The following is a 13,412-nucleotide window of genomic DNA, read 5'->3' as shown; positions in this document are numbered from 1 at the left end:
CAGATTATCAGCCCATTTCTTTTCAGGTCTCCCAAATGGTCTTTTGTCTTTTGGGGTCCATTTAGTTACATTTTTTGACCATCTTTGTTCTTGCAGTCTAGACATTTATCCTGCTCAACTCCATTTAAGTGTTCATGTTTACCATACAAGGCCAAACAAAACAAAATCAGACGAAACTAAACAAGACCACATGAAATCAGACCTGAAGATTAGACAAGACAATTCAAGAACAGACAAGACCAGATGCTCATACATGAACATGATCCTCACATGGGTGCAGCTGCAGGAACACGCACACAAAAATACCAAAAGGTAGCATTGGGTGAAAATGCTTATTCTATTTTTATTAGTATCTTATCTCATGTTCCTCAGATTTAAGTATAAATATATGTAAAAAGGTTCAGAATATTTGAGTTGAAATATGTAATGTCATAGCCGGAAACAGACGTGTTTTTCTTTTCTTTCCGGACAAGACTAGACAAGACCTGACAAGATCAGACAAGACCAGACAATGCATCTTCTGATGAGCCCAACCATTGCATCGTTGCGAAATGCATATATGAACAGTAATGCTTTTTTATATTTATTTTCATGATTTTAAATCATATTTATTAAAATAAACTGTGCTCAGGAAAAAACAATTCGACTGTTAACAGTCAAATATTTCATCTTCAAAAGTCACATAGCAAGGCAATAAAAAGAGCTAAAATTTATCTTCTTTGAAGACTTGTAGCAACTATATAATTCGCAGTAGCTCTATGTAGCTCAGATTATATGGAATCTCGACTTATTCGAAAAAATATGCGTGAAGACAAGGTGTAATGGTCATCTTCTGATGAGCCCAACCATTATATGAACACCTGTGCTGGTTTTTCTTTATTTTCATTTTCATGATTTTAAATCATATTTATTAAAATAAACGATATTCAGGAAAAAAACAATTCGACTGTTAACAGTAAATATTTCTTCTCTTTCTTGTGTTGGCACTACACTACAATAGTGCGACTTGATTGTTGGATATTAGAATGCTCTTTTATTTCTAAAACTTTATTTTCACTTATTGGTTTTAAAAACTTGACTCCTCGTTCGTTTTGTTTTTACATAGGAGATGTTGATTTTTTTTCGTACGCTTTATAAACAAATTTTTGTGAAATCAAAAATGTTTCAATCTAAATCGACTCACAGACCTGGATCTTGTTGCCAAATACCAAATTGCCTTTACCCTAAGGAGTCTTTTTTAACAAGCGCACTTTCCATTTCATTGCCTTTAATTACAATACTTACATTTAAATCTTCGGCTTTTGATAAAGAATTACTTGTATTGTGCACATCCAGAGTAGATGTGTTGTTCTCCTCGACTAGGTCTATGAGAAACTTGAGCACTTTCTAAATTAATTATTTCTCCTTCCAAAAAAATATAACTGAATATATAGCCATCGTAATAAATTTATTAAAAAGCATATTTTAAATTAGTTGTTAATTTGATACACTAAACCTATTGATTTCATATTTATTTTAAAAATACATAGAATGAATATAAATACTCAATATATGTACAAAATTTGAAAATTTCACAGCAACTTTGAAAGAATTGAATTGTACATAGATTTAATTTAATCTGCACTTCGAATACAATTCAAATTTAACACAAATTTTTCAAGGCTACACAGTTTTAAACATTTGAATATTTTGAAGCAACAATTTGCATCCTTTTTCCTAAACAAATTTTATGATTGTTTAAAGGGTTATAATCTTAAGTTTTAACTGTCAATATATTTGCTGCTAATGGTCAGGTTTAGACAACATTATGGGACTTCATTTGCACTCAACTTCATTCTTCGGATGTAAATTTCGACCAAGTCAAGTTTTCAAGTGTCATAAAAAAAAACTACTTAAAACATTATTGTCAACAAAACACTTCTCAGGCAAGTTACAAGCCTATCACGATTTGTATTTTGTATTGTAATGGAATATTACTTATTTCTTTTTCAACTTGACAAGGAGCCCTTTTAAACCTAACGTTAGATGGAATTGTGCAGAAAACAAATAAATCATAGAGAAAGTAAATAAATAAATCATAGAGTAAACTTAGGACTGCAGGATTTTAATCTACTTTTTTCTCGGAATATTTCTTAATACCATTCCTTAACAAATTCAAAACAATATAAACCAGACAAATTGAAGAAGCATAGATGTAGATCGAAACGTATGTAGTTTGTGTTGGCATGTCACATTTCATCACACTATGCGATTGTGGCGTAAATTTGGCTAGTAAGAAGCTAGGATTCAATTTATTTCTCCAGCTATATGAAGCCACAGTATACTCATCGATGCCAAGAAGATTTTTCAATTTGCAATAATGATGACTATGTCCACTGAATGCCAATCGAGGATTTATTGTATTTCCTAAAGTAAAAAGGTAGGTATACAAATTATGTTTAAAGTTGTCTCTTCAAAAGAAAAGCCTTACCTAAGGTTATTGTAGATTCTTTAGAAAGTACGTCCCATTTTTCTTTGTACCTTTCTATTTCGGGTGCATCCCCTTTAGAGCATATTTCATCGGATCTGCGATATGTGGGGAAATGTTGCATAAGAATCGGACGTGAATATAAAGATTGTGGCCTAGGACATTTGTGGAAATCTGGATCCTTCATACACATTAGTTTTTCTATTTATTAAAAAAAGAGACAGAGTTTCGAAATAATTGAAAAAAATTAAAACTAACAACTTACTGCCCAATCCATTCAAATCCTTCTGGGCACGAGTGCAGATCGCACATCGATCGTTTTCCATAGCCATTGAATTAACAAATACAAAATGAACGTTCTTAATGGTATGCAGGTGAACGCCAGTGTAGTTGAATTCTTTTTCAAATCGATTGAGAAAATATGGGTCCATTCTATTGAAAAGTAAATTTATTCGTCTTAGAATTTATTATGCAATTTAAAAAGTCATATGATTTTTAAATAGCCTGCTATTTTCTTAGTAAAAACTACTCTATAACTTAACATAGAACTACACACGGTTTTTTACCAACCGTATAAAGACTCTCTTAAAATTTAAAAGGAAGTCCTGTCATCAGCCAAAAGACAAGGCTGGAGAGAATATTGTCAATCAATCGAAGACATAAAGGACTCCGAAAGGCTAATCTTTCATTTCTAAAAAAGCCTGATGGAACCTGGACAGCCTCTCCAACCGAATCTCTTGAGCTACTGATGAAGACGCACTTTCCGGGTTGCGAGAGGGATAACCCCGAATCGCTTGAATCTACAGAGCTAAACGTAGCTCATGTGGAGCAAGTCAATTCCGTTATAACCAGAGAAAATATTTTGTGGGCCATCAATACTTTTTCTCCATATAAATCCCCAGGCATGGATGGCATACTGCCAGTTATGCTTCAAAAGTTGCATGATGTGGCAGCTCCATGGCTGGAAGAAATTTTCAAAGGATGTCTACTTCTCAAACATGTGCCCATGTCGTGGAGACAGGTCAAAGTAGTTTTCATCCTGAAAGTGGGTAGACGAGGTCACGAATCCGCGAAGGATTTCAGACCAAGAAGCTTAACATCTTTTGTGCTTAAAACCTTGGAGCGCATTCTTAATTACCATATTAGAGAAATCCTAGTTGGACGACCTCTCGATAGCTCTCAGCATGCTTATCTTAAGGGCAAATCAACGGAGACTGCCCTCCATGAGGTAGTGCGTACTGTAGAACAAACAATCCATTATAAAGAATTTACTCTTGCCACCTTCCTAGACATAGAAAGTGCTTATAACAACGTCCTTACCGAATCCATAGAGGAATCGAGCGTTAAGTTCGGTGTTGAAGACTTCATTCGAGAATGGATTATTTCCATGCTCAGTGGTAGGAAGATTCGAGCCTCTCTAGGCAATACAATCGCAACAAAACACGTGAGTAGGGGAACACCCCAGGGTGGTGTCCTTTCGCCTCTTCCTTGGCTTCTGGTCATGGATACAATTCTCGTTACATTAGAGAGATGTGGAGTGAAGACGGTAGCCTATGCGGATGATTTGGTGTTATTGGTGTCAGGAAAGTACACCTCTGTGATTATTGAAATCACGGAGTCAGCTTTGAAGAAAGTAAGCAACTGGGCCACGAGTTGTGGACTAGGAGTTAACCAAAGTAAAACTGAACTGTTGCTCTTTACCACCAAAACTAAAGTACCGCCCTTCACGGTACCTGGACTCAACGGTCAAATCCTGTCATTGTCTTCCAGTGCAAAATATTTGGGAGTTATACTCGACCCTTAACTGAACTGGAAACTAAATATTGAAGCACGGGTTAAAAAGGCCTGTGTTGCCTTCTACGCCTGCAGCGAAACTTTCGGCAAAAAGTGGGGACTTCAGTCGAAGATGATTTTATGGACGTACACAGCCGTAGTACGCCCTATCTTAACATATGGTTCGATTGTGTGGTGTCCTGCTCTTAGCAAAGCCTATAACATTAATAAGCTAAAGAAGGTTCAGAGAACAGCTTGCGTGGGCACCATAAGGGCCTTGCGTACTTGCCCAACGGACGCCTTAAACGTTATTTTGGATCTTCCACCAATCGAACTTTTTATTAAATACATAGTTTCCTGCAGCGCTATTAGGCTGAAGGAATCAAACAGCTGGTTGTAAAAACCTTATGGTCACAGCAACACAACGAAATTGATTCCCTCAGATATTATCTCGGTAGACACTGACTACTGCACTTCTACTTTGAGCCTTAGTAAGGGTTTTTAGGTTATTTTCCCATCCAGAGAAGATTGGGAGGATGACATCGTGTCGATAGGTTTCGACACAACCATCTTTACTGACGGCTCAAAGATGGAGTGCGGAGCTGGTTCTGGGATCTTTTTTGAGTCCCTAAATGTAGCTAAATCCTTTAGGCTTCCTGACTTTGCTAGCGTTTTTCAGGCTGAAGTGCTGGCAATAAGGGAGGCATGTAAGATACTTAAACAAAACCAAAACCAAAATGCGGCTATCTTTACAGACAGTCAGGCAGCTGTCAAAGCCATTAACTCGGCCACATCCTCATCTAAATTGGTCCAGCAATGTCGCGATGAGCTTGCGAGCCTGAAAATTAACCTCGGTGTCACCCTGATCTGGGTTCCGGGCCATAGTGGTATCGTGGGAAATGAACGGGCTGACGAGCTAGCCAGGCAAGGATTGGCCCTTCATAGTTCACTTGGGGAAATGGTTAACATTTCTCTTGGTGCTATGAAGGGTAAAATCTTTTCTATCTACCAAACTAAATCAAACCGAAGGTGGAGCAATTTACCCAACTGCATTATATCTAGGAGGATATGGCCCACGTATAATAAAACCCGTACAAACAATCTTCTGTGCAGGCCAAGGCAAGACATAGCCAGGATTGTTGCGGTTTGTACCGTACATTCGCATATAGGAGTTCATGCGGAGAAGTTGGGTATCTCCTACAATTTTTTCTCGTATAAAGTGATGTTCAACATCAATGTTTTTGGTTCTTCCAAGATATGTGCTGGTAAGAGCCAAGCTTATAGCACTTTTGTTATCACAACCAATGATAGTTGAATCTGGTGAATTTGAAATAAACTCTCTCTGTAAGCCTATTAACCAGGTTGCTTCTTGAGTCGCTGCTGCTAGTGTCATATATTCTGCTTCTGTTGTCGATATGGCGACTGTTTTTACGAATTCCATGAGATTGCACCATTATGAAGCAAGAAAGTATAACCAGTAACGGATCGTCTCTCATCTGAGTCACTAGCCCAATCGGCGTCGCTAAATCCGGAAACATGACTTCCCCAGCGGTATAAACTAGTTTCATATGAGCTGTCCCTTTTACATAGCGAAAAATGTATTTTACTGCTGTCCATTGGTCTTTTCCAGGGTTCTGGTTGTATTGACTGACTGTGCTTACAGCAAAACTAATATTAGGACGTGAAACTTGAGCTGCAAACATAAGACTTCCCTCAGCTTCTGGATAGGGCACATCTTTCATTTCACCACACTCCATTTCGTTTTGTGGGCAAATCTCCTTTGTCAACTTTTGGTTAGCAGCTAAAGGTGTTTTCGCTAAGTTACAATCGAATATATGGAATCGATTAAGAATTTAATTGATGTGTAACTCTTGATTCACTAAAATTAAACCCCTTTTTCGATCCCTGTTAATTTGAATCTCCACGAAAAAACGGGCCTCTCCTATGTCTTTCATTTTGAAGCAAATTCTTTTTCAATTCCAAGATCATCTACATAAACTGCTACATATGTACAACATGGGCCCATAATCTGTTAAAAGTTGCTTTATGTTTAAATAAAAGAATATACCCTTCAACAGTTTGAAGATTCAGAAAAGAATAACTAATTTATTTTTATAAGTAAAAATAAAACAAAGAAATAAACAAAATGATAAGCTGATGAAAATCCAATTCATACATAAGTAAAATAAACAACTGGTTTATTTTAACATATTTCACAAACGATATTAGAACAAAGGTCTTAAGAATTTTCAAGTTAAGTTAACAAAAGAACTCAAGCCGGTCGACCACCAGCAAAGCAGTATCTTCTCTATTTGGCTCCTTTAAAGGCAACAAAATGATTAGGATTTTAATCGAAAAATCAATTGAGCAATGGGCTTGTTTTCACTTTGTATTTATTTAGCAGAATTGCCATATTTAAAGCTCGAATAGTCGACGAGCTCCTTCTTTAAAGTGTGACTATTTCGTGCGGTTTTGAGTTGGCAGTATTATTGGACGTAAGGTTCAACTGTTGCGGTGAATGACGTTTATTTTCAATAACATAGCGCTAATTGCTAATCAAGCAACGAAACAGGCAATCTTGCGTCCTGTGCAAGAAAAGTAGAAAGCGCCCCTTTTTTATATTTCCACACATAAACTGGTACACAAGCATAAGCCTTTCCCACATTACCCAGGAAGTAGACTTTCAGTGCGTTTTTTGTTATTGAGGTTTCCCAAGTAACCCTAAACCATAAACTAAAACGCAGCGATGAAATGAGCAGAGGGGAAACGTTTAAACTTGGAAATTTGCTTTTCTGGGCTTACATTTTGCAAATTCAGAAATGAGGTAATCAAAGTTTAAAGAATTTAATAATTCCTTTTCAATGGACATTATAGATAAGCCTACCAATCTCTCTTGAGTCATTGTTGTCCTAAGATAATTTTTAATAATTTTAAGTTTAGAAAAACTACGTTCCACTGAAGCTACCGTGAACGGGATTGTATTAGGGATTTGGAGAGCAATTACTAAATTAGGAGCAAGATCTTCAAGGTTTGAACTAAAAATTAAATTTAAAACATCTTAACTTTTTTCAGATCTATCGCAGATCGATTAGACTATACCACCCCAAAAATGGTATTCGGTAAAAGCTTCCATGTGTCCATCCTTTCAAGATCCTCCTGGGAAGAAGAGAGACCCCTGGAAGACGATGTGGTACAATTCTATATAGACGGTTCAAAGACCGATCACGGAGTTGGAAGTGGTATCTATTCAACTGAATCTCAGTATATCCTATAGACTTCCCAATCAATGTAGTGTATTCCAGGCAGAAGTAATGTCGATTAAAGAAGCACTATTCTGGCTCAAAGAAAACGTTATATCTTGTAAGGATATACGAATCTTCTCAGACAGCCAAGCCGCTCTTAAATCTCTCGCGTCTGTCTCTAGCAACTCTCAAACAGTCCACGATTGTGGATCATCTCTGAATGAGATGACGGAACAGTTTAATATTCACCTCATTTGGGTGCCGGGCCACAGAGACATTCCGGGAAATTGCAAAGCCGATGAGCTCGCCAAAAACGGAACACTTCTGCCTAATGTTAGACAAAAACATAATATAGGAACACCACTTGCTACATGCAAATATCTTCTCAAGCAATATGCTCTAGAAACAACAAATGCTAGATGGTCACAAAGTACCACCTGCCTAGCAACCAAGCAAATATGGCCAAGTATTGACTTAAAACGGTCAAAAAGCTTGTTATCACTGAGCAGACAAAGTATAAGCTCTACAATTGGAGTAATAACGGGACACTGCCTCATAGGAAGACATGCTCTGAGGCTAGGGGTCTACACAAATGACTTCTGTAGAAGCTGCATGGATGAGGAGGAAGAGGAAACAGTCCAACACCTTCTGTGTACATGTCGAGCACTCTCCATTAGAAGGAATAACTTTCTCAGTAATCCCTACTTCGATAACACCAGTGAACTGGCAACGATTGACACAAACCCTCTCTCTAACTTTATTAAAAGTACAAAATGGTTTGTTTAAATTCATTACTCTCCCATGAGTAACCTCATTAGGGGTATCACAATGGACCCTTGAGGTCTACGTGTGTCTATGACATCTGGACAGCCACTCCAACCTAACCTAACCTATTAGGATTTTAATCGAAAAATCATCTTGTGCAATGGGCTTGTTTTCACTTTGTATTTATTTAGCATAATTGCCACATTTAAAGCTCGAAAAGTCGACGAGCTCCTTCTTTAAAGTGTGACTATTTGGTGCGGTTTTGGGTTGGCAGTGTTATTTTAAGTAACGTGCAACTGTTACGGTGAATGATTACTCTACCGATCTATGATCAATGATTTTATATGAAGAAATTGGATTAATGTGGACGTTTATTTCAAGCAACGAAACAATCGCAATTTTTCTGGCCGTGATATGCGTGAAAAAGCGATCACAATTGGCCACTAAGATTTAGTTATTAAACTCCTTCAGGCTTTCTTTGGGATCAAGTGACAAATAAGGTCTAAGTAAACGCTCCCCAATCAATTCAAGACCTTCAAGATGGAATTCGTGAAATTATCGAGCACACACAGCCGCATTTAACAACCCTATACCTATAATCAATTAGAGCCTAATTTTTTAACTAAGTTCCCCATGTTGGTATTTACAAAACAAATGTATATGTATCTTATCATCCATTTACTAGTGAGATAACAGTCATTCACACATTAATTATTATAATTACCTATAGTGAAATCCAACATCATGGTTTCCTACAACGCTTATAACTTGCGTGTTTTTTGGGGCATAAAATAGTCTCCGAAAACGTTGGACATATTTATTGAACTGCTCATCATTTACAGCTTGGCCCTCGTCGAATACGTCACCTATAAAATTTAGTTTCTAATTGAATAATTTATATTAGATATACCCTACTTTGCCGTGTCATTTAAAAATTAATTCCTTACCTAATATAAAAACGACATCAGGATGAAAAATTGTCATAGTTGTTTGAAATGCACGATGCATGTGCCATTCTCTGATTAATTTATCAAACCAGTGTCCATTTATAGGACCGAGAAGATGTGTATCGGCAATAATTACAGATTTAACTGGCACAAAAGAACTCTCTTGTGTTGAACTTAGTTTTGGCCATTGACACTTGAATATTTCAACAAAAAATGCATTATTAAGTGGGTATTTTTAAAATATATTTTGATAAAAATTGTTATGTACCTGCACTAAGGTAACATAGTACATAAGAAATTCACAATAAAATACGACGGTTGCGGTGAATATTAAAATACAGTTTAAACAATTCGGCCATTCCATATCTTCAGAAGAAAAGTCCAAACAAGATGGGTCTTTTAAATTTAAATAAAAAAATACAAAATCATAAAAGAATCTCCATCAGATCCAAGTATGAAATGAAAAACAATAGCAAACCCAAAATAAAACAAACAATTTTTCTATTTGTTTTGAATATTGTTCAGTTCATCGCGGTATCGTGTTTTGTTCATCAAAACTGTCAGAGTAAAATGAACATTTAGGGAATTTATCATAACTGAAGATGTGTTCATAAATGCAATAATTTTAATCACGGTTTTTCGGCATAATCCACCGCCTACATGAGCAATCCTTAAAATTCTGAAGAAATTTGAAGAGAGTGGAAGCGTTAATATTCACATACTTTTTGTAAAAGTTCATAAATATATTTTGTGAATACATTAAAGTTTCTTTTATAATAAGAAAGCATGGCGTAAAAGATAAACATTTATTAGTTTTGCAAAAAAACGATTTAAACTTTCTGGAATAATCCACTTTGGTCATGATGAAGCATGAAGATGCAAATGTATTTATAAAACCTAATCATTGGAGGCTCCACAAGAGTAAAATCCAATCCAACTTCTCTTGCGCAATCTCATCCGCAATCCAGTGTTTCTTTAGACTGGGCATATTGTGTCGGTAGTTGTTGTTTTTTTTTTTAAATATAATTAAAACAAATTATATAAAAAATGCCTTTGAGTAGTAATAAACAACAACAATATAAGAATTTAAATGTATTCCCTTTTTCTTTAATTAATTTGACTTACTTAATGTAAAAAATATTTAGGTATGACCGCACTCGACGAAAATTTAACCGAAATGAAATTTTAATTTCAAAAAGGTTGTCGAAAATGGACGCTCATCACTACAAAAACACAAACGTCAAATTTTGATCCGCTCTAAAAATCCAAACTGCGATGACCGCATCATGGACTGGATGTTGGATTTTTGAGCTCTATTGGATTATCTGATGACAAGGCCGATAGTCTTGTCATCGGAAATGTTCAATGGAGACCCCAAGTAAGAAAGAATTAATAGAATATTAATAATAACAAATGCAATAACGCCTTAGTTTTTTTTTTTTAAATTCGAACATTCGTCACTTACATGATGTGCATTTACGAGTCTCCATGTTGTAGTTTAGAGCAGAGAGAAAAAAAACTAATCGAGAGAATCAACTTCGACGGTTGCTTTCTTTTTGCCTACAAGCTGTGATTTGAACACAAACTGGAATATGTATTAACTCCATATAAAACAATGTGGGGATAAACGCATATGCAAGAAGGTGTGCATACGCACCACCTTTGAAAAATGGCGGATGCTTATTTTTTTTTGTTAATTTAAGTAACCAATCTACGAATTTACATTCAACAGATTTCAAATCAAGTACATGTATAATACAATTCAGTTTATAAATACATAATATTACATATTATATATAAAATTAAAAATTGGAGAAAAAATTTAATTAATTAAAGTGAACAATCGACTTTTAAATAAGTTTTTGGACATTGATATATCCAAACTAGAATAAAACATATTAAATAAATTACAACATGCGGAAATCGGTTCACGTTGTCCATATAGCGTATGATGGGAATCAATTGACAAAAGCGGTCTGGCTCTTAAGGAAATTGAAGGAGCATACAGATGCAAGCAGTTAAGCAAACTCTCACAATCAATAGTTGAAGTCAAAATATCACGGATAAACATGACGCTATACATTTTTCTTCTCGACTCAAGAGTTTGTATTCCAAGTAATAGACATTTCGAATTATAAGAATGATGGAAACATTCTATATTGTTTTCAAAAATATTTCGAAGAGCAAATCTAAGAAATTTTTTTTGAACATTTTCAATTCTCTTTTTATTAAAATCAGTTGTAGAGCTCCAAACAACACAGTTATATTCAAGAACAGGACGCACTATACTGAAGTATAAAGATTTAATGGTGTAAGGGTCCTTAAATTCCAATGAGTTTCTTTTGATGAATTCAAGTAAAGAATTTGCTTTGGATGCAATATAATTAATATGTAACTTAAATTTCAATTTAAAATCAAATATAACGCTAAAGTCTTTGAACTTTTCAACAACTTGTAACGGAAAATTATTTAATGAATAGTTTGGAATAATATTTAACAAAGTTCTATTGTAGGCCATACAAGCACACTTGTCAACATTTAACAACAGATCATTTGACTTGCACCAATCAACAAATGAATTAAGATCATTTTGAAGAAGAAAACAATCATTTAAATTAGAATTTCGAGAACAGAACTTTCTGTCATCCGCATACATAAAGCAATGAGAATTTTTAAGAACATTTGGAAGATCATTAATAAAAAGTAAGAATAATAAAGGTCCCATATGATTACCTTCTGGAACACCAGAAGTTACTTTAATCTCTTTTGAGAAAAAGTCCCCGATCTTTATATATTGTTTTCGACCAAGTAATTATGAAGAAAGCCATTGAAGTAGCGGTCCATGGAAGCCATATGCTTGAAGTTTTTTTAAGAGTATGTTTAAATAGACCGTACTAAAGGCTTTTACAAAGTCTGTATAAATCACATGAACTTGTTTTCGATTGTCTAGAGTATTAATGACAAAATTTGTAAATTCTACTAGATTAGAATTAGTAGACCTACCTTTCCAAAAACCATGTTGATATTTGCTTACATTTTGCTTTATGATAGATTTAAATTTACCTTGAACAAGGCAATCTAAAAGCTTTGGAACAACAGGTAGCTTAGTTATTGGTCTATAGTTCGTTACTAAGTTTTTTGATCTAGATTTAAAAATCGGATCAATGATAGAGATTTTCCACTCATTCAGGAAAATATCATTGGAAATAGATTCATTGAATAGATGTAATAGCGGAACAGAAAGAGAATTTGCACAATGACGAAAAACAATAGGGAAAAATCCTAATATATCTGCAGTTTTTTTAGGTTTAAGTTTATGCAAAGCATCTTCAATCTCAGTTAAGTCAAATGATATGCTAGAACAATCAAACATTTAGTCAGATGTTCAGAGGTGTTTAAAGAAAATAGATTGTGGATGATCAATTTTTGTAGTACTCTCATTGTGTTCTTTTGGGAGTAATATCATTCGAATATGAAGTGAAATAAATTACTCTTTGAAAGCATTTGTATAGTCCCATCTTTTTTTTCATTCCTGTTTTATTTGTGTGTAATCGTTGTCTTTTTTCTTTACCAAAATGCTGAAAATAAGTGATTTAACTAGAGACTAAATAAAAAGACCGTCAACTTGTTACTTCTGTTGCCCATAGGTGTGAATAGGTGATAAGCTTTTCTTACCTCTTTTCTCCTAGCTATATAGCTGTAGTGTGTTGCTCTTAAAGGCTCAATTATATAAGCCAAAAAGTACTTTTGTACTAAAGTAAAAATATTTGTATTTTCGATAGCTCAGCGGCTTTGTTGAAAAAAAAAACAAAATTTGAGTCTAATGCATCATTTTCATACGTTTTCTAGACAGTAATACTATTCTAAGTATACCTTATCTTATAGCGAAAAGCAAAGGTCTGTCAGGAAAAGTTTTAACTACAATTTTCTGAAAATGAATTGGGGTTATTCATTGATGGTTGCTAAACTCTTTACGCTATTGAAAATAAATTGGAACCTAAATATAGGTTCATATTTGATTTATTGGTGAAATAAACAGCAGAAAAAGTAATTCATAACAAATAAATGTTAAGTTTACATTATCGTCCAAAAAATGGCGATACACACCGCTATTGGAAAAAATGTGGATATTTTATATAAATATTCCCGCTAAATTGTAGAACTTTATTAATTTGGCTTTTATAAGCATATTTTAGATAATACAATAGTTAAGATATT

The 13,412-nt window shown here is 34.7% G+C and overlaps 1 protein-coding gene across 1 annotated transcript; it reads right to left on the bottom strand.

The window, feature by feature from the left end:
* Positions 1-1,426: 1,426 nt before the first annotated feature.
* Positions 1,427-9,699, bottom strand: LOC129952282 (metallophosphoesterase 1 homolog). Its single transcript, XM_056064795.1, has 6 exons — positions 9,463-9,699; positions 9,195-9,387; positions 8,972-9,113; positions 2,733-2,899; positions 2,471-2,668; positions 1,427-2,406 (listed from the first exon to the last, which is right to left on the bottom strand). Exons 1-6 carry the CDS (start codon positions 9,556-9,558, stop codon positions 2,105-2,107), a joined length of 1,098 nt encoding a protein of 365 aa, XP_055920770.1. The 5' UTR covers positions 9,559-9,699; the 3' UTR covers positions 1,427-2,104.
* Positions 9,700-13,412: the final 3,713 nt, after the last annotated feature.

Source organism: Eupeodes corollae, chromosome 3 (genome assembly GCF_945859685.1).
Source record: "Eupeodes corollae chromosome 3, idEupCoro1.1, whole genome shotgun sequence".
Lineage (NCBI taxonomy): Eukaryota > Metazoa > Arthropoda > Insecta > Diptera > Syrphidae > Eupeodes > Eupeodes corollae.
Note: the sequence above shows the minus strand (reverse complement) of the source record. Positions and strands in the feature narration are given on the sequence as shown.

Coding starts and splice junctions, on each gene's coding strand:
- LOC129952282 (XM_056064795.1), bottom strand. CDS start 9,558: ATGGAATGGCCGAATTGTTTAAACTGTATTTTAATATTCACCGCAACC. Junction 9,388..9,462: donor ACTATGTTACCTTAGTGCAG/GTACATAACAAT, acceptor GAAATATTCAAG/TGTCAATGGCCAAAACTAAG. Junction 9,114..9,194: donor TGATGTCGTTTTTATATTAG/GTAAGGAATTAA, acceptor TAAATTTTATAG/GTGACGTATTCGACGAGGGC.